The 24,703-nt window shown below is 33.3% G+C and overlaps 1 protein-coding gene across 2 annotated transcripts in view; it reads right to left on the bottom strand.

Moving 5' to 3' along the window:
* Positions 1–24,703, bottom strand: part of Dnajc1 (DnaJ heat shock protein family (Hsp40) member C1) — a 194,350-nt gene that overhangs the window by 54,045 nt on the left and 115,602 nt on the right. For both annotated transcript variants that reach the window (XM_047520377.1, XM_047520378.1), the window contains 2 exons: positions 17,773–17,863; positions 5,579–5,742 (listed from right to left, as the gene is read on the bottom strand). In XM_047520377.1, coding sequence (XP_047376333.1) covers positions 5,579–5,742; positions 17,773–17,863 — 255 coding nt within the window. The remainder of the gene's footprint in view (positions 1–5,578; positions 5,743–17,772; positions 17,864–24,703) is intronic.

Genomic DNA, 24,703 nt, shown 5'->3' with positions numbered 1-24,703 from the left:
TTAACCAGAGAAACCAGGACAAATTATGAGAAAAGAATAAAGGCTTTGAAACAAAGTAATCTGCGAAAGCAAATGCTACTTAATCACATAGTTCTACAGACAAAAACTCCAGTCTGACCTCATTTTAATGACATCTGCAATGATCCTATTTACAAATAGGGTCATATACTGAGGTATTGGGGGTTAGAACTTCATTATGGTTTGGATCTTAAATGTCACCCAAAGGCTCATGTGTTCAAGGCTTGGTCCTAAGCTGATAGGGCTGTTGGGAGATGGTGGAACATTTAGGAGATGGGGCCTAGGGAAAGGAAGTTAGGTCACTTAAAGGGAATGTTGGGGCACAGCCTTCCCACCGCAACACAGTTTTCCTAACTGCCGTAAGACAAACAGCTTTGTCATGTGCTTCCACCATGATGTACTTACTGCCTTGCCATAGGCCCCAAACCAACAGGATCAAGCAACCATGGACTGAAGACTCTGAAACTATGAGGCAAAATACATATTTAAATTAATTAAGGCAGTGACAGAAAGCTGACCAACACGGATCTCAATATGAATTTTGGGGGAACATAATTCAACTCCTAACACAAAAGTGAGAAGAAGGATAGATGAAGTAAAGGGTTTAAGACTATTGCATTGTCTGGGACATAGCTAAGAAATTAATACAAGAAAATAATGCAAGGTTGCAATAAGATGCATTTTACATGTTCTAGATTATCCATTAAAAGAAAATTTAAAAGGAGTATATATAACTGTACCAAATTCACAGCAGGGTAAAATGAAATATTAAAAACTAATCAATCCAAAAGAAAGTAAAAGAGGAAACAGCAATGAATATTAAATAAGGAGATGAGGGGAAATGCTGGCAAATGACCCTGGCTCAATTATATTGGCATATTGTGTACATGAATGAATATGTAACAAAATTCCATTATTATGTATAATTAAAATACACCAATAAAAATATGGAAATAAAACTTTATTTTAAAAAAGGATCAACAGAAAGCAAATATTAAGATGACAGATTCAAATTCCAAAATGTCTGCAATAATACTAAATGTAAATAGATTACTAATCCAAAATTTCAAAAACTATAACACTTTAATAAAAATTATAAGCAAATGGGAAGTAATATCAGAAAAATATCTGCAAAATACACATCTATTAGGACACTAAACATGAATAAAAATAGTGAGGGAAATTAGAACATGTTTTGATCTTCATGAAAACAAATATATAATACTAAAATTTGTAGGATATAGCTAAAAGATTGAAGTACTCAAATCAGTGACCCAATATTCCACCTTAAGACACCAGAAAAAGAGAAAATTAAACAGAATTTAGGAAAATATTAATTTAAGAGTAGAAATCAAGTTGGGCGTGGTGGTGCATGCCTGTAATCCCATCAACCCTGGAGGCTGAGGCAGAAGGATTTTAGTCCAAAGCCATCCTCAGCAACAGCGAGGTACTAAACAACTCAGTGAGACCCTGTATCTAAATAAAATACAAAATAGGGTTGGGGATGTGGCTCAGTGGTTGAGTGCCCCCGAGTTCCATCTCCAGTAGCAACAACAACAAAAAAAGTAGAAATCAATGCCATACAAAGCTGAAAGACAATAGAGAAAAATCAATGAAACTAAAAATTGATTTTTAAAGATCAGTAAATTGGATATATCTCTAGATAGCCTGATCAGGACTAAAACAGTAGATATAAATTGCTAGTATCATAAATAAAGGTGAGATATCAATAAAAATTCTACAGATATTAAAATAATAATAAGGGAACATCAGGAACAACTCATGTCACCACACTCAACAACTTAGATGAAACGGTCGTGTCTCTTCACAGACACAAACTGTCATAGCTCACTAGAGAAGAAACAGATGAAATTCAACAATGTGTACAGAAAAGAGTAGAGAAACACCTTCCAATACATTCTATAAGGTCATCCTCAGATGATATGAGCAGACAAAAATGTTAAAACAGTATGAACACAAAAAGAAAGTGAAATTCACAATATATAAAAAAATGATAATATGTAATGACCAAAGTAGAGTTTATCCCAGGAATTCAAGATTGGTTTAACATTTTAAAATCAACAGAATTCACTATATTATATATTGACAGATAAAAGGGAAAGACCATGTAACCATCCTTTTTAGATGCAGAAAACAATTCAACATACATTCATGATAAAAACTCAGCAATTAGAAATGGAAGAAATTTTCCTCAAGATGAATAAAAGTATCCGTTAAAAGCTTAGAGCTAGCATTATAATAAGTGGTGAAAAGATAATACTTTCTGTGATCAAGAATGAGATAAGGATGTCTTTTTTCACTGCTTCTAAAAAACACTGAATTGAAGATCTGTCCAATTAAAAGGCCACCAAAAGATGTAGAGTTTCCAAATTGGAAAGTAAGAAGCAAAACTTTCTTCATTTGTAGGCAACATAATTATTTATGTACAAAATCCAAGGGAAGGGGTAAAGAAGCTACTAGAACTAATAAGTTAGTTGAGCAAAATTGTAGAATAAAAGGTCAATATACAAAAATCAATCATATTTCTATAAATTAGTAAAGGATCATCAGAAATAAATCATTGCATATATGGTCAATTGATTTCCAACCAAAATTCCATGGCAATTCAATGAAAAAGGATAATCTTTTCAACAAATGGTACTGGAATGGCATAGTCATATTTAAAAGGTTTGAACCTTGACCCATATACCTCATACAATATGCAAAAGTTGACTTGAAATGGATCACAAACATAAATGGAAGAGCAAAACTATATAATTTCTAAAAGAAAACAGGAGAAAACAACTTTATAGTGACTTTGAGTTGCAAAGATTTCCTAATTAGGACATAAAAGGGCTAAGCATAAAAGGAAAATTTTTGTTAATGGGAATGTTTGAATTAAAGACTTTTTGTTTGCAAAAGATACTTTTACAAAGAAAAAGTCATAAACTGGAAGAAAATATTTGCAAAATGAACCAGTAACAAAGGACTTCCATCTAAAATATATAGAAAACTTTCAAGTTCAATAATAAGAAAAACTGGGCAACAAACACTTCATAAAATAGAACTTAGTAGACACTTCATCAAAGAAGATATTCAAATGTTAAATGAACACATGAAAATGTGCTCAGATATTATCATTTGATAGAGACCTGAATTTTAGAAGCATAATTAGATATTCCTACACATCTGCCAAAATGGCTGAAATTAAAGAGAATAATCACAGCATGTGTAGGGCAGGATTAGAAGCAACTGTAACTCTCATACACTGCTGGTGGGAATGCAAAAATAAACAAGTACGTGGGAAAACAGTTCGGCAGCTTCCCAAATATTTAATTTATTTCTCTCTCTCTCTCTCTCTCTCTCTTTCTTTCTTTCCTTTCTCTCCCTCCCCTCCACCCTCTCTCTCTCTCTCTTTTTTTTTTTTTGCCATCTAAGGATTGAACCCAGAGGTGTTTTACCATTGAGCTCCATCCCTGCCCTTTTTAGTTTTGAGAAAGTGTCTTGGAAAGTTGCCCAGGCTGTTCTCAAACTTGTGATTCCCCTGCCTTAGCTTCCCAAGTCAATGAGATTACAGGCAAGTGCCACTGCACCTGACTTAAACATTTAAATTTTACCCATCACATATTCTAGACATTCTACTAAAAACCATTTATTTACCCAAGGGAAAAGAAAACATATAACCACACAAAGACTCCCATATATGTAAAACAAAATGTGACTAAGTTACAAGGAAAAATGGACACATCTACAATCTCAGTGGAAGATTTTTAACACATCTCTTGGTGCAACTGGTTGACAATCAAAAACTGAAAGGTAATAACAAGAGGATTCAAAATATAGTTAACAAAGTATTTGACATATATAGAATACAGAACTCACAGTTACATAATTCTTTCGAGAGTACATCAAATGTTTGAAATAATTGAACATATTATTGGTTTAGATGCTTGTCTGCATAAGGTTTATGTGTTGGGAGCCTGGTCCCCAGTGTGGCAATGTGGTTGCTGAAGGAAACTTTCAGAGGTGGGGTCAAGTAAAAAGTCCTTAGGTCATGTGCACTAGGAAAGGAATGCTGGTCTCCTGAAGTGAGTTCTTCCAAGAGCAAGTAATTATAAAAGCCTGAACCTCACCCCTGAATCTCACTCTAGTTTCCCGTTTCAAACAAATAACAAGCATAAAGGGAGGTGGAACAGAGTTGAATAGAGGCCAAGTTTTTATATTCTATTGAAATTAAGTTGGCATTAATCCTAACCAGATTATTATAAAATAAGATGTTAATTGTAATCCCTAGAGAATCCACAAAACATGCCCAAAGACTTGTGTGTTAATTTTCATAGCACCTTCATTTATCATAGCCAAAAAGTGGAATTAAACCAAATGTCCATTAGCTGATGAATGGATAAACAGTATATCACATATCCACAAATAGAAATATTATTCAGTCACAAAAAGAATTTAGTACTGTTACATGCTACACCAAGGATGAACCTTGAAAACATTATGCCCAATTTAAAAAGCCAAGCATAAAAGGCTACATATTATATGATTCCAATTATACAAACTATCCAGAATAGGCAAATCTACAGAGACAGAAAGTAGATTAGTGGCTGCCAGGGGAGAGGAGAGCAGAGAATTGAAATTAACTGCTCACAGGTACCATTAGCACCATTAAAAGAATGAAAAGGCAAGCCAGAATAGAAGGAAACGTGTGCCAAAGACTCATTTCTGAACTCTTCACAAACCAGTATCAATAAAGATAGGCAATCCAATAAAAAAATAGACTTGGAGAGGCACTTCACATAAGAAGTTATCAATGTTTAGTAAACATAAGAAGTGGTGTTCAATTTATTCATCAAAGGATATGCAAATTAAACCATAATTAGATATCACTATAAACCTATCAGAATGGCTAAAATATAGGAGACATGACCAAGTATTGGCTAGGATGTACAGTAACAGGAATTATCATATCTTGCTGTTGAAGTATAAACTGATACACTTTTGAAGATGATTTAGAAATATTTACTGAAGTTGAGCTATGACCTGACTCCAAAAATAAAAATTTACACATATACAAACTGAAAGACATGTATGAAAACGTTTGCAAGAAAATTATTTATTATAGCCACAAATTGGAAATACCACATCTTTCCAACAAAAATAAAATATATTATATTTACAAATGATTATTCAGCAATGAAAATAACCTACTGGTAAACATAATCATGGATAAATCTTGCAAATAAAATACTGAACACAGAAATTTGGATGCAAAGGAGTACATATAAAATGATTCTATTTGTAAATTTCAAAAAGCAGGCAAAATACTTAGGGCTTCAGAAATGAGAGTCGTCATCCTTTGTGGAGGAAAAAGAAGGTAGCCACTAGGAGAAAGGATGGAGGAGGTTTCTGCACATGGGCAATGTTCTAGTAGTTAATCTTAACAAATGTTAACTTGGTGCACCTTGGATAGTTCACTGAGCTGTATAGCTATATTTTAAGTACTATTCTGTAAGTGTTTTACTCAATTAAAACAAGTTTTTAAAAGTTCATTTACCTGTTTTTTCTGTGTTCTGTTCCTGTTTTCCAGCCAATCATCCATTTGCTCCTCAATTTCTTCTATAGAAGTTCCATGATCATAAGACTGAATATATGCATTTTCTAAAGGCATATATATAGGAAATTCCGGTTTTGGTTTTTTAACTTTAACTTTCTTCTGTTCTAAAAAAATGTTTAGAAGAACCAGTTATTGGAATGTCTTAAGAATAAAAAGAATTTTAAAATATTCTAATAGTTTAGTCATAGACCATATCATGAAAGAACACATGGATGATGTTTTTTCATCAAAAGAGAACTGCTTTGTTATGAATAACCTTCTGCAGTTTTCTTGTACATTAATCACTGCCTTATTTAAAAATAGAACTTAGATACTAATATAATGATTATGACATAATAACCATACCAATTTAAATATACTGTTCATTTTCAAAGTACGTTTCACCAAACATTTCATTTTGGCACAACAGAAAGGTCTTTATGTCTTAATCCTATGTTTAACATGTATTAGTTATTTGATATTGGGCAAGTAACTTAATACTTAGAATAAATACTCATCTTTTTCTGTAAAAAAATTGGTGCTCAATAAATAGTACATATTTATATTTTCGATATTTTACAAAGACAAAAATCTAAGCTGGCAACATTAAGAATAATTATAAATACAGTCTTGTATGGCATAATGATGTTTTTGCCAATGCACATACAATGTTAGTCTCATAAGATTATATTGCCTAGTGACACATTTCTCAGAATGTATTCCTGCTAAGCAATGCACAACTGTAAATGGCTGTCAACTGGGTTCTTTGCTACATCCCATTTTCATTAGAGACTCAACATAGAGAAGCAACTCATTCTTAATTACTATCATCAAAACTTACCAAGCCTCACAACCATATTTTCATGCCCTGTATTGGTATATATGTGTTTGTGTGTAGTATAATGCCAATGTAATAAAATCAGTGAATACAGACATTTCTAGAAGAGAATAGAGAACCCACAAATATTTAAATTCAATGAGAAAACGATTTAATAAATGATTCTGCAAAATGAATACTCATTTGAAAGAAAACTGGACATAATCTTATAACCATTTTCTAAAATAAATTCCAACTAGATAAGAGAGTTGATTTTAAAAGCAATAAAAATCTTATAAACAATATTAAAATGACATGCTTTTTAAAGGAAGAGTAAATCTTAAATACTGAAAACCCAGATTTTTCAAAAGATAAAATAAATGTATCAAGAAAACAGAACATAGAATAATGCATCAAAAGACAAAAGAATAAACATATCAAGACACAACAGATTTTGAAACATTATTTATAATTCAAAGGAGAAATGGAAGATTAATATAAAGAGTATAATAAAGAGATATGTACTGTTGGCAGAGAAAAAAACCACCTCTAAACTGGTGGTGAAAATGAGAATTACTAAAGTCTTATGGGAGGATTGTGGATATAGGTCAGTTGGTAGAGTACCTGCCTTGCATGCACAAGACCCTGGGTTCGATCCCTAGCACCACAAAAAACAAAAAACAAACAAAAAGCCTTATGGGGAAACAGTCTGTAAACATCTATTAAAATTAAAATTTAACCTTTTCCCCAGCAATAAAAACATTAGAATATAATTGTATGTGTGTATGAATACGGGTATGTTTGTGTATAACTATTTTTTAGAGAGACATAAAAGTAGTAACAATAAATGCTTTGTAGGATAAATGAATGAATAATTATTGAAGATGTATCCACACTGAGAAATATTAGATCACCATTGAAGTAGAGCTAAAGTAATTGACTAATAGACATTTCCATGAGTTTCTGTAACAAAAGATAAAGAAAAGTATGTGAGAGTCCATTTTTTAAGGTAAAATAACACCTCTCCAAACCCCTATGTATACATGTCTGTGTATGTATGTATAAATATTGAATATTAGTCTATAACTGTGCAGAAAAATATGGATTAATACACCAAGGTATGTGGGGGGGGGAGTTGAAGGAGAGAGGAAATAAAAAGGCAAACAATAAAGGAAAAGAAAAGAAACATCACAGTAAAAAATAAATAATATATGAATGTATTTTATATATTTCTTACAAAATTATTGACATAAACATAAGATTTAAAAAGATGACATAACATAAATCTATCTGAAAATGCAGATTTCTAAAACCACAAGTCAATAGCTTAGTAAATATTAAATTCTGTGACATTTTAATAATGTAGGGCTAAGTTTATATCATCCAACATTTTGCACTTGGCAAAATATTACATATATTTTTAAAAATAGGTATTTTTAAAACTAAATGTCTTTTAGAAAACATGCACAAGTAAACTAAAGACTTCTATTTGCTGACACTCTCATCATTCCTCTCATTCTCTAGCTTTAGTAAAACCTATATAATCAGTGTGGATCCAAGCATCATGAACTCTGAAGGTAATAAATATATCATTATTTATACTTCATTCAGGAAAAAAACCGAATCTCAGACTATTTTTAGCAACATGATGAAGTTTATATAAAAAATTCTAACCTAGATATCCTTCAATTGATGAATGGATAAAGAAATTGTGGTATATATATACAATGGAATATTACTCAGCCATAAAGAATGATAAAATTATGGCATTTGCAGGCAAATGGATGAAATTGGAGAATATCATGCTAAGTGAGATAAGCCAATCTCAAAAAACCAAAGGACGAATGATATCACTAATAAGTGGATGATGACACATAATGGGGGGTGGGAGGGGTTAGTGTTAGGGTTAGAGTTAGGGTTAGGGAGGGGGGCAAGAATGGAGGAAGGAAGGGCTATAGAGAGGGAAAAGAGGAGTGGAAGGGGTGGGGGGAAGGGAAAAAATAACAGAATGAATCAAACAACATTACCCTATGTAAATTTATGATTACACAAATGGTATGCCTTTACGCCATGTACAAACAGAGAAACAACATGTATCCCATTTGTTTACAAAAAAAAAATTCTGAGTTAAATGAAAATATGCAGTATCTTGAAGCTGGGGGAGGGGTCCTTATTAAAGTTTCAGAAATTTTGATCTTGAGTTTAGATAGATTGATTTCAAATGATAACTAGGTGTTATAGTTTAACTACGAGGTGTACCCCAAAAGCTTACGTGTAAGACAATACAAGAAGGTTCAGAGGAGAAATGACTGGGTTGTAAAAGTCTTAACCCAATCTGTGATTTAGTCCCCTGATAGGGATTAACTGAGTGGTAACTGAAAGTGGTAGGGTGTGGCTGGAGGAATTTGGAATTGAGGCGTGGCTTTGGGGTATATATTTTGTATCTGAAGAGTATAGACTCTCTGCTTCCTGATGATGTGAGCTGCTTCCCTCTGCCACACTCTTCTGCCATGATGTTCAGTCTCACCTTGAGCCCTGAGGAATGGAGCCAGCTATCTATGGATTGAGACCTCTGAAACTGTGAGCCCTCAAATAAACTTTTTCTCCTCTATAATTGTTCTGGTCAGATCTTTTAGTCACAGCAGTGAAAATGCTGACTAAACCACTAGGCCTGACAAAGACAAAAAACAAATCAAACCAATCGACCAACCAAACAAAATATCAAACAACAAAACCAAAAATAAACAAATGAAAAAAGCAAAAGTAAAACCATATGATTCATTACATGTCTGGCGAAGAGAAATGTTTTCTTCCTCCCTCCCCAAAATTAATTCAGTAAAATTATCAAAGAAATGATTAATGAGCCAATTATCATCTTCAGTTTTGTGCTCCTTCCAAATAAAACAGCGAGGGCCCACGAATAAACAAAACAAAAACAAACCCATTCTGGGACTGTGTAGCTCAGTGAGAGCACTTCTGAGCATGCACAAGGCCCTATTCAATCCCCAACACCACAAGACCAAAAAAAAAAAAAAAAATTTTTTTTGGCACTAGTGATCTATTTATTACATACTTGGAAACTTAACTCACTTTATAAGCCAGCTACTTTTATCAAATATTTTCTTTCTCAAAGTACAAGTGTTCATTAAACCATGACACATTCACCAAATAGTGATTTGGGTTCTTTGGCAATGAACTTTGAGGCTACTTTTCAGGTGTTAAGACTTATACCTTGATGGTGTTGTAGAAATTAAGCAAAGTCACAACATCTTAAATGTATCTTTTTCTAGCAGACACAGGTAGTTTTTCTTGGGAAAACATTCTGACAATAACAACCACTGTGTTTCAGGCAAACTGTAGCCACACCCTTATCCATACCCCTCATGTTTGCAAAAGCTAATAGAAAGACTAGACTTCTGCCATTGCCAGAATGTAATGAGGCACTTCTAGGCTCCACTAGAATAATGTGAAAGAAGGCTGAGAGGCAATGAAGATTCTCCCCTCCCTCTGTGGAATCAGTGGAGACCACATGAGTAGGCTGAACCTTCATACTCACTCAAGTAATAAGGTGTCTGTGTCTCTCCCTGACACAGTGGTTTCAGAGGAAGCCTCTGATTAAAAAAAAAAAAAAAAAAAAAAAAACTCTGATAAAGCAGGTACAAGATTCACAGAGTATGATATAATACTTTCCTACATCCATAATACTAGAGGATACAATTAAAAAGGCATTATTTGAGACTTGATTCTGTTTTCCAGCAGAGGGCCCAAAGGATGGTATGACATAGCTCTGTAAAGAAATGTACTTCCTTAGGATTTCCTTTCATTGGTGGCATAGTTCCAAGTGCTCATTCAAAGAAAGGGAAATTTATAGCACTGAACGTTTACATTAAAAGAGAGGAAGCTGGGCACAGTGGCACACACTTGTAATCTCAGCCACTTGGGAAGCTGAAGTAGGAGGATTGTCAGTTCAAAGCCGGCCTCAGCAACTTAGGGAGGCACTTAGTAACTCAGTGAGACTCTGCCTTTAAATAAAATACAAAAAAGGGCTGGGGATGTGGCACAGTGGTTAAGCATCCCTGAATTAAATCTCTGGTACTCCACCTCCTCCCCCAAAAAAAAGAGAGAGGAAAAGTTTCAAATCAGTATCTAAGTGTCTACATAAAGAAACTAGGAAAACAAGCCTAAAGCAAGCAGAAGAAAGGAAATAATAAAATCAACAAAATTGAAAAAAAAAAAAATAAGTGAAAAAAGGAATTGAATCTTTGTAAATACTGATAAAATTTAAAAACATCTGGAAAAACTGATAAGCAAAAAGGAGAAGACAAAAGTTACCAATATTAGCACTGAAAAAGGGGAAATCACAACACATACAAATATGCAAAGAAAAAGTGAATATTAGAAAATTACAAATTGTCAAATTTATATGAAATCAATCGATTTCTCAAAAACACAAATTATATTAACTCACCACGAAATAGATATATGAAAAGTCTTATAATCACAAAGGAATTTGTAATTCATTTGTAATTTTAAAACTTCAAAAAAAGATAAGCTTAGATGGTGTACTACACTTTTTTTTTTTTTTTTTTTTTTTTTTTAGAAAATAGAACACTTCCTAATTTATTATATGAAGCTGGTATTACTCTGATACTAAAGTCACACAAAAAACCAACATAAAAGAGAAAACTAATATTGTAGTTGGAATGCTTATGCTCCTCCAAAATTCACGTTGAAACAATCTCCAAGAAGGTAGGCCCTTTAAAAGGTGATTTGGTCATAGGGGATCCTCCCTCAGGAATAGGATTAAGGCCCTTATAAAAGAGGCTTTACACAGTGGCACTTTTTCCTCTTCCATCCCTTCTACCATATGACAAAACAGTACTTATCCCCTCCCCAGGACACAGCAACATAATACCATCCTATAAGGAGAAACTAAAAGGCAAAGGAACTAGAGTAACTAAACCATTTTGAGAAATATATAATGAAATGGGAAGAATCAATCTAATTTAAAAAATTGTATGGCCACATAATCAAGACTATCATATTGACAGAAGAAAAGAAATATACACCAATGAAACAGCATAAAGAACTTAGAAAAAAACAGGCCCACTGATTTAAGACAAATGTTAAGTACAATTCAATGGAAGAAAAATATACTTCCAAAAAAACAGTGCTGAAGCAAAAAAATGAACTTCAATCTAAACTTCACACCTTAAAGAAAAATGAACTCAAAATGGATCACAGAATTATGTAAAATGTAAAAATTAAAAGTTTTTCAACAAAATACAGGAGGAAATTTTTATAATCTTTGACATAAAACAATTCATAGAAAACCACACTTAGAATTTAAAATTTGCTCTTCAATAAAAAGACAAGCTATAGACTGGGAGAAAACATTTACAAATCATATATCTGATAAAGGACTCAAATCTAAAATACAGAAAGAACTCTCAAAACTCAACAGTAAAAAACATTCAATTAGGAAGCAAGCAAAAGATATAAGGGTACCTTTTGCTGAAGAGAATATATGGCGAGCAAATAAGAACAGGCAAAAATGTTTCACCATCAGTAGACATCAGGGGAAAGTAATTAAGACCATAATATCTCTATACACCTATTAGAACAGCTAAAACTAAAAATAGTGACAATATCATATGTTGGTGAGAATACAGAGATCAGGGCCTCCACACATTGCTGGTGGGATGTAAAATGGTACAGGTGCTCTGGAAAACAGCTTTACAGTTTCCTAAAACTCGAAACATAAATTTACCATATGACCCGGCAATTGTACTTTTGGGCATTTGTCCTAGATAAATGAAAACTAATTTCACATAAAAACTTGTCCTATATAGCAGGTTTGTAAATAATAGCCAAAAACTAAAAACAACCAAATGTCCTACAATTGATGAATGTTTAAGCACACTGTGATACATGAAAACCATGGAATATTATTCATCTATGATAAATGAATTATTGATACATGGAAAACCTTGGCATTATGCTGTGTGAAAAAAGTCAATATCAAAAGGTCACATATTTATGATCCTCAAAATCACATTCACAAAATGACAAAGTTATAGAGGTGAAAAATACATTAATAGTTGCAGGATATTAGGGATGACAGGGGATGGTGAAAGAAATGAGTGACTGAGGGGAGAAAAATAAAAAAGAGAAAACAGAGCTAACAATGCCCCAGTATGGACTGGGGTGGTGGTTACATGAACATATAAACATGATAAAATGGTACAGAAGTACCAATTAACACTGTGTATCAATGTCAATATCCTGGTACAAAGTGTATCAGGTATATAAGATGGTATATAAGATGTCGTTAATGACAGAAACTGAGATGAGGGTACATGGAACCTCTCTGTCCTATCTTTGTAGTTCTCTGTGAATCTACAATTATTTCAAAGTAAAAATAAACAAAAGCATTACATAATTTTGCTGTAGCAACAATGAAAATAGGAAAAGAAAATCCTAATATTAGACATCTAGTACTTGTAGTTTGGGTTTAAATTTCCAGAGATAGTATTACATATGGACCATATATGTGGAATAAGGATGATACAGTGTGGATAGCTGTGCCGGTCATTCAAAAAGTAGTTTTAGGCATGACAAAAACATTCTTGAAGAAATGTTGTTGAAGACTTTAAACTGTTTTAAGAAATATAAGAGTGGAAAAGAGCAATATAGTATTTCTCCAAGCTCCCCCCAGTGCTGGGGATATAACCCAGGACCTCACGCACACTAGGCAAGTGCTCTGCGACATTGAGCTATACTCCAAGTCCTGGTACTTCTAAATTCATTAATTAATTCAAGAAATATTTACTGAGTATGTACTATATATATGCCTGGCATGGTTCATGGTTCTAGGCTCTGGGTTTACAGCCATAAAGGACATAAAAACAAGCACTTAACAGCATGAAGCTTATAAATTGACACATTATTTTATAAAGCATACTAAATAAATACTCATTTCCAAATTAATAGGTAAAATTTTGGTTGAAATTTGACTTATTAATCTATAGCCACAAATGTTTATATATTCAATTAGATAAAAACTTCCTGGAATTATTTTAGAAGAGTAAAACTGTATTTTATATGCATATATTACAGCACTATGATTTGAAATATTAAGGGCACTGTTAATTTATATTTGAGTTAAATGATTTTAAAAATTCACTCTTCTATTATAATTAGTATAAAATATTCTTTAGGAATTTTTATCTACATACAAAATGTTTTGGGAGTAGGGTTTTAAAACATAATATGGCTCTTAAGTTGAGGTACAGAGTTTCAACTGGTCGTGTTTCAAAATATAATGAAGCTGAAATTTGATTATATGTGTTTTCATAAATAAAAGTTATCTTCAATTATCTTGGTATTCTCCCATCCATGAACACCCTGTATTACATAAAGGCAAAGTGTTCTAAATCTAAATTGGAGATATACCTCCTTAAGCCTCTCTTTTTCCTCTTTCTCATCAACCTCTGAATTAATTTACACAGCAGCACCAGCATCTCCTTTCTTCATGAACCCGAGTTTTCTAGAAAACAAATATTCCATTCTCTCAAGGAAGGTGAATGCTCTTTCACCCTGAGACACTAAAAAGGCATATGCTGTCTTCCACCATCACTAAATGACTCATCCTACTTTGTGTCTTCTTTGCGTCTTCTGGTACCAACTTAGGTCCACCACTGGAGCACGCAATAGGGCATACAAAACAAGAAGCAAAACATGACTGATGTCGAAAATGGCACTTCTACGTATAAAGATGTACTTGGCAGGAGGGTTTCATAATTCGTTTTGTTTCAAATCATAAAAGGTATAGAGAAAAGAACAAGGAAATTACTAAGTTTTACTTCTACCTTTTCTCTTGTCTATTCAAATAATGATCTTGACAAACAATATGTCTATAAAATGATATAAACATTTATTTTCCATTCATCAATAATGTACTATTTTAAAAAAGCAAGTGAAAAAGGATTTTGAATGTTCTTGCCACAGAGAAATAAAAAAGCATTTGAGAAGAAAGATATTTGCCCTTATTTGAACATTGTTTAATACATACATTCCATAAATATGTACAATTTTTATGTGTCAATTAAAAAACTTAAAAGAAGGAGAAAAAAAAAAAAAAAAAACCCCAAAACAAAAAAACAAACAAACAATGAGCCAGGCCTGGTGGCACACGCCTGGTATTCCAGAGGCCAAGGCAGGAGGTTTGTAAGATCAAAAACAGTCTTGGCAAATTTGTGAGACCCTGTCTCAAAACAAAAATAAAAAAAGTACTGGGGATATATCTCAGTAGTAGAGTGTCCCTGGGTTCAATCCCCAGTACCAGAAAGAAAAAACAATCTATATATGCACATAAATACATACACATATATATAATGAATTTTCCATTCATGATATGAACTGTTTAATTTTAATTTTTAATTCTTAAAATGCACTCCTATTGATTTAGAATGGGTTGGGAGTTATAGCTTAGTGGTAGAGCATTTGCCTGGGTTTAATACCCAACACAGAAAACTTTTAAAAAAGAAATTTAAGAATGAAATACACATAAAGAGAATGTATAAAAATATCCCTAAAAGTCAAACAATATTTACATTCTTATAAATATTTAACTTATTTATGCTTATAAAATTGATTAAAGATTTATAATAAATAAGTGCCAAACACTTCAAAGAGATTTGATAATTTTTTTGCACAAAGATTTCTCAGAAGGATAAGTACTTTTAAGAAATTACCCTTTTTACATCCCTCCTCCCAAAAATACCATTTTCATAAGATCACCACACCCTACTCAGGGTAGTTCTGATACAAGCCTGCAGTAAAGCAGATAGATGTGAAGGAAGATTAGCAGTTAGGTGGTAAAAATCAGGCAGCATAAAGTAGCTACTGTTAATCTGCTTGAGATGCATTTACTCAATTAAATAGATAGAAATGTTACTATGAACTCAGTATTCCAATGATGGTCTTTAAAACTAAGAAGGATAGGGGCAAATAAAATGCACACTGGGGGATCTTGGATGCCTTTATGTGTTAATTCTACAGTATATAATACAGAACATTGTAATGACGTTAATGAAATTAATTAAAATATTCTTTGCATGTAACCATTAGAGACTACATTAAAATATACATGACAGTTTTTGACATTGTTAACAGTGAATGTGACTATTCTTTACCATTCTTAAGGTTGATACCACTGCCTTTTCCAAATCTATCACTAATATGAAAAAGAAAAGAGAAACAGCAGTCTTATTACTTAGAGTCTAGTATGAGTATTGTTTTAAATGTTTTCTTACATTTACTTATTCCATTCTGAGTTTCAATCACTGATAAACTAGTAATGAATTTTCAAATGTTTATAAGACTATTATGTATCTACTGAAGAACAGAGAGGGCTGTCAGATATTTATTTACGATTTTGTGTTTCTTTACATTTAAAAAAATAAATAACAAAATAAAAGTATTATTGAATTTTAGAATTTTAATCAAATTCTTAGGCAGAACAAAAGGCATTAAACATAGCTGCACATATAGTACAGTGGTAGAGCCCTTGCCTATTATGCATGAGGCCCTTGGTTTGATCCCAAACACCACAAACAACAACAACAACTATCTTTGAACAATTTTGGAAAAAATGACTACAAACTTCAAAAGAAGCTTTTTCACTGTGATAAATACTTCATGTTTAACCCCTATTTCCATACAGGCAGTATGTATACCTAGTCCATTACCATTAGATATTTCTAACATATACCAAAATTGAAAAATAATAACTGGTTTGTTACAAAAAATTAGATGATGCTATGAAAGCTACAAAATGTAGGCGTTCACACTGTCTCTACAGGTAAAATCTAGGTTAGTTTAATATTTTCTCTTTTTTTTTTATTAATGTGACTTTTTCCTTTTGATGAATCTGAAAGGCTTAAAAATTATTACTAATTTTACTTTAAAACAATCATATAAAATTACATTTGTAGTCTCATTTGCCCACTTCTACTTCCCACCACATGCATCTGCCAACCTTAATATGTAATCTTCTATTATCCTCTTTCCTCAACAGAAGTTTGCTTTAAACAATTATATAACTGATCTGAATATTATTTTGTAATTGTTGAAACTTTTTGAATTGAATTATGTGCTCCTGGAGATAGAGTCCTATATGGACAGATGCTTAGGTGACCTTTATAAATATACACAGAACTACGCTTGTTCATAATTCATAATCCATTCATCCATTTACTGAACACTCACTATGGACTAGAACACTGTTCAACGCTGCAGACACAATATAAAAAAGAAATGGTCCCTAAAGCTGCCCAGATACAGGAAGGAATGTCATAGACAAAAAAACACAGCACCTTAAAAATTACTATGCCCTAACCCCTAAAACCTGGAGTGAACAACACAGATGAAGTCCCTACCCTCATGGAGCATACATTCTATTGGGAGAAACCAGATGTAAACAACATTAATAAATGAATGTTAAGTAGTGTGAGATGCTCTGGATAAAATAAAGCTATGTAAAGAGACAGAGTATTTATGTGTGAAAAAGATGTAGAAAAGGTAAAATTAGATAAAAGGACCAGGGGTTGGAAAATGCATTCTTTAATAGTATGTTCAACTTTTCCTAAAATCAGGAAGAACTACCTTTATTGTTCAATGGAAGATTTCTTTACAATATATTGATCATTTATTCAAAGTTGCTTATATCATAAATAATACTGCAAATGAAACAATACTATAGCACTGTACAGTATGTTAAAATATACAGCAGTTGATCAGATTTGGCACTAAATATCAATTGTACCTGGCATGATGGTGAATGCCTGTAATTGCCTGTAATCCCAGCAACTAAGGAAGCTAAGGCAGGAGGAAAGCAAGTTCAAGGTCAGCCTACCAGTTTAGGGAAACCCTGTCTCAACATAAAAAAAAAAAAAAAAAAAAAGAAGGGCTGGGGATATGGCTCAGTAGTAGAATGCCCCTGGGTGCAATCCCTAGTGGCCATCCTCACAAATCAATTATAATTACAGTATTAAATATAATAGGACTTTGCAGATTTTGGATGGCCCTATACTTGAGGAGTATATGGAGTTATGTGACTCCATACTGATTTTATCCCTCCTTAGGATTTTGGACTTTGGGCACTTTAGTAATAAAGAATTTTCTATGCATAATATATTAAGTACAAGTGACTATTGGCAAGAGGTAAATAAAGCATAAAAATTTAATAACTGCTGAATTTGAATTTAAAGACAATCCAAATTTAGACAGTTTTATATGACACTGTTAACAGAGTAAGAGAATCTTTAAAACTCACTTGGAAGTGTTTCAAGTTCAGTTCTAGTCAGTGCATCTTCTTTTTCCTTCAATCTAGTTTCTTTATATTTAGCATAAAACTGCCCAGCATCCTTAAAAAAGAAGTTATAAGCAAATTAACATAAAAATCAGTTTGCTTTGACAGTATTTTCACTATAAGTTCTTTTTAAAGCAATATATTCATTTTACAAGTAGCCTTTCTTTTTTTTTTAATATTTTCAAGTTTTATGATGAACACAAGAAATTGAATGAACACTTCTCTATGAGTTTTCTCTCCTAAAGAGCTAAGGCCAGAAACTTCATGAGTAAACTCTTTTTTCTCATATATGAAAAGGAGGTTTCTACTTCCTGTTTTCTTCCATTATATGGAATTTTCTTAAAATCATCCTACTACATGGACAGAGAAAAATTCACTTGCTGAACTGAATTATTTGGCAGCACTCATTCTATTTTCATATTAGTCCTTTACCTCCAATAGAGTTTCAAAATTATTACATGCAGATCTGATAATAAAATAAATATGACCATGCAGATATAAGTGAAAAGTTGTCACTCCTCCTTCCATCACCCTTAGAGACCAGTACAGAACAGTTACCATGGAGGATTGAGGACTGAGGACACACAATGTACACACTTAGGTAAGAAACAGTAGCTAAAGTCTCAATGAGTAACACATAGGTAAGACTTCAGCAAGGTGCCCCAAAACAACTAGGCCTTAAATAATCACAGACATGAAAAACAAACAAACAAACAAACAAAAAAAACCCAAATTGATGCTTTTGGTATATGATGATTCTAAAAATGGGAAAAAAAAAAAAAAAAGCAAAACATTTTCCCCTACACTCCTTGACTTAAACTTCATAGTCTATAGCAACACCACCAGGTCATACTGTGCTTCCAAGACTGCATTTGCTTTGCCCTCGAGCAGAAATATTTTGCTCCCCCATCATTATTCTGGCAAACACCTTTCCATAGTTGAAAACTCTGTTCAAGCAATATCTTCTGCAGAGTAATTCTCTTCTGTACTCTACTCCTGTACTTAAACACTTTTATGATTATATAATGCTGTATTCTTTCCTAGAAGATGGGCCATTTGAGATAGGGATATGTGTATACCCAGTGCAAGTATCTTGCCATGGGAGTGGACAATAAGTGTCTATTGAGCTCAACTAAATTGAAATATATGAAAAACCTTATAAAGTAAGAGATGAAAAGGCTTGATGATTAATGTGGAATAAGAAAAGAAAGGCATCAAAGATAACTGTAGGGTATCATTCCCAGACTGTAAGATTTCTAAAGCAAATACATCATAGAGTCATTTGAGGGTTTTTTTCCTGCAGAAAATAAAGGAATAAAACCAATCTTTGACACCACCCAGATCAGAGGTAAATACATTGAGCCCTAGGTTGGAATTGACTCTTTTCATCTATGACTATATCCATTCAAAGCTTTCTCCTACATTCTATGTCTCTTGGGATTATTTCAGAACTCTTCCACCTGATAATGAATTAGGGAAGTAATAAGGTATTTCTAAAATTATTGCGTTAATATACTAAAGATGTTTCGCTTTATTCTTTCCATTTTCATTTTTATGTTTCTACCTCATTTCTACTAGTTGGGTTCCCACAAGCCCTGGGTCAGCTAAACAATGTTGTAACCTGAAAAGCACAGAAGGTCATGCACCCAACTTATTCATCCTCCCATGCCCATATATACTTTAAATTTCAACAGGATTTTGGGTTAAGTTTTTATCATCCCTTAATATTCCCCATCCCCCCTTAAAAAATTCAACCCTGGAGGAGTATTATTTTATAGTAAGCCATATCAGTTATTTATACCTTGGTGTGAATGAATGAATGAGCTTATTAGCTTCTTTCCACAGAGTAGGTTTTAATAGTAGGGAAGAAGAAAAGGCCAGGAAGGCATTGGCTCCTTGAGGGGAGTAGGAAATGTGGCACCATGCAAAAAAAAGAAGGGCAAAGGTTAGTTATTTATGAGAGGTGAAAGGAGGTAGGTTGAAATCAATCATCATAGTATAGTACAGTGAGATATGATTAAGAGGACAGATTTTGGAGCCAGACTACCCAGATGAAGATCCCAGCTCTGCCTTCTTACTAGCTATGTGACATTCAGCAAATTACTTCTCTTCTCTATTGGTCACTTTTCTCATCCATAAAATGGTGATAATAAAATTACCTAACTCAGAGAATCACTGTGAAGATTAACTATGTCAATGTTTGGGAAACACTTAAGAGTGATGTTTTGTACCTAGTTAGGCCTTATATTGTGTTATCTACTTTTAGTATTTTTATCATTTTGACTAGAATCTTGTTGTCTACCACAAAGAGCAAGTTTTTAATGCTTTTTACTTCACCAAATGCCTCTGGCCAAATCCTGTATCTTTCTGCTTATATGACTTCTCTTTATCTGTATCCTCCTTGCCTCAACGGAAAGACCTGTTGCTGGGTAACAGCAACCTCTTTCTAGTGGTCTTGCCAATTTTGAACACTTCTCTACTAATGTTTCTTCTTTTTGCTACAGCACACAATTCCACCAAAAGTTCTTCTTTAAAATACCCATTTGATTCCAAACAACATTCATCTGAGGGCTGCAATGCACTGAACTCCTTAACTTAATTCCAGCTAATCCAAGAGTTTTCATATATTCCCTAGTCTCATTCATTGTTGATTCAAGGCAGAGCTTCTTCCATTTGCTCCATTTTAAAGCATTTAAATGTTCCTCATGCTTTTTCTTTCCTTCTTATCCTACTTATATGTTTAAATTATAATTACATATGCCCTTTCTAGAAAGCATTACTTCACTAATAATCCTATAATTAAAAAGAATTCCACTGTAATAAATAACTACTTTGTTTCAACCATCCTTGTATATGGCATGAGGTGTCACACTTTCAGATGCACTGACAAACAGGAAGACTCTAAAAGAAAAGTGATCAAATGGTGAGGCAGTTTGAAACTGTCTTGTAACAGACTGGAGATGAGAAGATTAGGGATAACCTGATAACTACTTCAGAATATTTTAAGGGTAACTGCAGGAAAGAATGGTAGAAATTACTACTTAAGTTTCAGAGATGAAAGTTTTAATTTTGGATAAATATAAAGAAGAATTTTCTGGTAATTAAGATTTGGTAAAAATAAAATAGACTGACTCTGGAGATAGTATTCAAGAAAAGACTAGGTGACTATTCTTTATGTTCTACAGGGGATTCAGGCATTCAAAAAGGGGTTGAACAAGATCAGCCATTTTCAACTTTTCTTCCCTCCCATTCTTCTTTAGAGAATACTTTAAGAGAACACAATTGTTGTGTTTAGAAGAGAAAATATCCCCGCCCCCAGACTCTGAGTTCAGGATAAACTCCAGTTTACCTACACAGGGGTTATGGATTTCCTGTGGGTATAAACATTCTTATTCATCCCTTCATCTTTTATATACTGCCTGTCATATCATAGAGGTTTAATAAATATTTAACAAATGAATGCTTTGTTTACTTCATTAAGGTCTGAACTGCCTAGATTTAGCTCCATAATACTGTATTAAAACTATGGAGTTTACATTCCTCTGAAAGAGTTCTATTCTCAAGGAGTTTATAATTCTTATGGGTAGAATCATGAGCAACAGCTTTTACTCTAGAAGCATCAATATTAAACAAAGGTTTTCAAAGAGTTCAATGTTTGCCTATATAGACAACAAGCAGAGGACTGATTTTACAATTAAAACTCTGGCAAACTTAAATTTATGTCATGAGTATTCTTTGTATGTAACTGTAAAGCATGTGTACCTGCACAAAAAGCCATTAAATAGTTATATTTATTTATACTTATCTACTGAACCATTGTTATATGTACTATTTTGTTAGGGTATGTGGGGATTATATGATACAAAAGTTGTTCCTCAAAAATGCCTAAAAATAGGAATGGGGATGTAGTTCAGTGATAGAGTACCTGTCGAGCATATGTGAGACCCTGGGTTTAATCCCTGGTACTGCAAAAATAAACTACAAATATCAAACTAAATATGGAACATAGAATATAAGCTCCACGAGGACAGGAAATTTTCTTTTCTTTTTAAATTTCCAGGGCCTAGTACAGCTCCTGGTACATAGTAAGCACTCATAAATATGTGTTAAAGAGAATATAGTACTTGCCGAACATTCTATCTTTCCCCCCACATTTCCATGTTCTCTTAAGATTGGGTGGGTTCATAGGACTAGTTCTTGATGGACTGTAGATGAAAGAATCATTTAGAAATAATCTCATTTATCATTTAAAAACCAACCAACAGAAAAGCTTATGCAAATCTCTACTATCTATGAACACATTTCAGATGGGCACAGCTAGTAGCTGGTGAAGACATCAGTGTGCTCAGTTCCTGAATGGATAGCTAGAGCAGAATGCTCCCTTTCCTAGAAACAAATGATGGACATGTGGCATAATCCAGAAAAAAATTTAAAGCTATTGGAATTTAAGGATGATCCATCAGTCTACTGTGATCCCAGGTTGAGTATCCCTCAGACGAAATGGTTGGGACCAGAAGTGTTTCAGATTTCTGATTTTTCCTAAATTTTGGAATATTTGCATATGTATAATGAGATATTTTGGGACAAGACCCAAGCCTAAATACAAAATTCTTTTATATTCCATACATACCTTTTACATATATCCTGAAGAAAATTTTATACAATATTCTTAAAGGTAATTTTATATAACATTCTTAATAATTTTGTGCATGAAACAAATTCCATGTAAACTAATCCATCAAAATGGTGGCATCGATGTCAATGATGCAAAAAGTTTTGGATTTTGGAGTATTTTGGATTTTGAAATCAAGGGATGCTCAACTTATAATATAAAATGCTAAGTGTTATAAAGTTGGTACAAGAGAATGTACCATGGGAATTTTTCGGTTGACCTTATAAAGACTCCATGATGATGATGATGATGATGACAATTTAGCCAAACTCTGAAGATGTAATATTTCTAAGGTCAGTGGTCTGTGATATGAAGAAAATTCATACATAAATACTTCTTTTAACATTTTGACATAGTTCGAAGTGATAAAATGACATGCTGAGCTGTCCCTATGTGACATTTTGGCTTGCTCTTACCCCTTTTTATAAACTTCAAAATACTAAGCAATTGAAGGAAAGGGTGGAAAGAAGGGCACTGATCTAAAGTGGCCAGAAGCCAGGAAACATGAGAACAAGGAATGTGGAAGAGCTATGAGAAAAGGCAGCTGGAAAAAAGACAAAGTACACTCCATTTCTTTCTTTTTTTCTTTCTTTTTTTTGCGGGGGTGGGAGCCCAGGGTCGGCGGGGAGTACCAGGAATTGAACACAGGGGCACTTGACCACTGAGTCACATCCCCAGCCCTACTTTGTTATTTTATTTAGACAGGTCTCACTGAGTTGCTTAGCGCCTTGCTTTTGCTGAGGCTGGCTTTGAACTCACTATCCTCCTGCCTCAGCCTCCCGAGTTGCTGGCATTGCAGGCATATGCCAAGGTGCCTGGCTTCCATTTCTTTTTGATGGCTTGACACCACAAATTTCCTCTTTTGCTTGAAGCTAACAAATAGCCTTAATCACAGAAAAATACCAAAAGTACATTTCTGAAAATCTGCCTACAAAGTGAAATGCTCTATATTAAATTCTGTTGTTTCATTGACTGCTACTATAATTTCAGGATTACATATAATATATAATAAGATTATAATAAAGAATACAGAAAAAATTTAAGTTGTATACTTTGAATAAGGTTCAACATTTCTATACAGAACCATAATAACTCTGAATTCACATAAGGTAATAAAAAATACAACAGAAAACCAGACACTATGCATTCCTCTGCCTGAGACAGTTGTATTCAAAAGATGCAAAGCCTAAAAACTACTTTTCCACTTGGGGTAAGAGATAGAAGAGACCACAGAAGCCATCCATTGAGCCCCAATCCAATGTAAGAATCCTTCTACAGCTTTTACCATAATTACAATCAGCCTGATTACTCTGAAAGGGAGTTTAGAATTAGTTTATTACATTCAGTAGAAAGTTCTAGTTATCCAGCTATTGAGAAAATTTATTTTTAAGCTTTTATATTTCTTTCTTTCTTTCTTTCTTTTTTTTTTGCGGTGCTGAGGATTGAACCCAGGGCCTTGCTTGCAAGCACTCTATCCACTAAGCTATCTCCCCAGCACCGCTTTTATATTTCTTATATGTTAATATTTATTTTTATTTGCTTTAAGTTTCATTTCTACCATTAACTAGCTGTGTCATTTTGGCAAAATGCTGCGCCAATCTGAGTCTTACATATTTTTCATCTACAAAATATGAAGTCAATATTACTAAATATCTCTAATATCCTATCTGATTAGCATTTTGTGGTTTTTTTATCTTTTCCACACCCAGCAATAAAACTAGAAAACTATATTCCGTCTTTGGATTTCTGAGTACTTGCATCTAATGCCTTCCTTTCATAGGGCTTGAAGTAAGGAAGGGTTGTCTTTCGTTGTGAGGTTTTTCCAGTTTTCCTGCATCTTTCTGTCCTTTTTAAATAGTAGAGTTTACTCATAAAAATTCAGACCAGCTTCCCCACCCCTTCTCATTTGTGTATGTGCTTCCTATGCAAAATATATCTGTCTGAAAAGTTTTTAAAAAAGTTTTAGAGAACTAAAAGTATGCAGCCTCATCCCTTGGAAAACTTGTATTTAACTCTAAGAAGGGCAGGCAACAAATGCCTCTTAGTCTTTTTTTTTTTTTTTTTTTTTTTTTTGCCTCTTAGTATTTTAGAGGCTTTTCCCCTTGCTAATTAGCTGTGAATGTTTTGTTTGTTTGGTTTCTGACAGAGTCCCAGCAAGCAGAAACAAAAGGGGCTAGAAAGGAAGGGTCCTGATTATAAGGGAAGGTGACCTGCAGACTTGTC

The sequence above is a fragment of the Sciurus carolinensis genome, chromosome 12 (genome assembly GCF_902686445.1).
Source record: "Sciurus carolinensis chromosome 12, mSciCar1.2, whole genome shotgun sequence".
Taxonomy (NCBI): Eukaryota; Metazoa; Chordata; class Mammalia; order Rodentia; family Sciuridae; genus Sciurus; species Sciurus carolinensis.
Note: the sequence above shows the minus strand (reverse complement) of the source record. Positions and strands in the feature narration are given on the sequence as shown.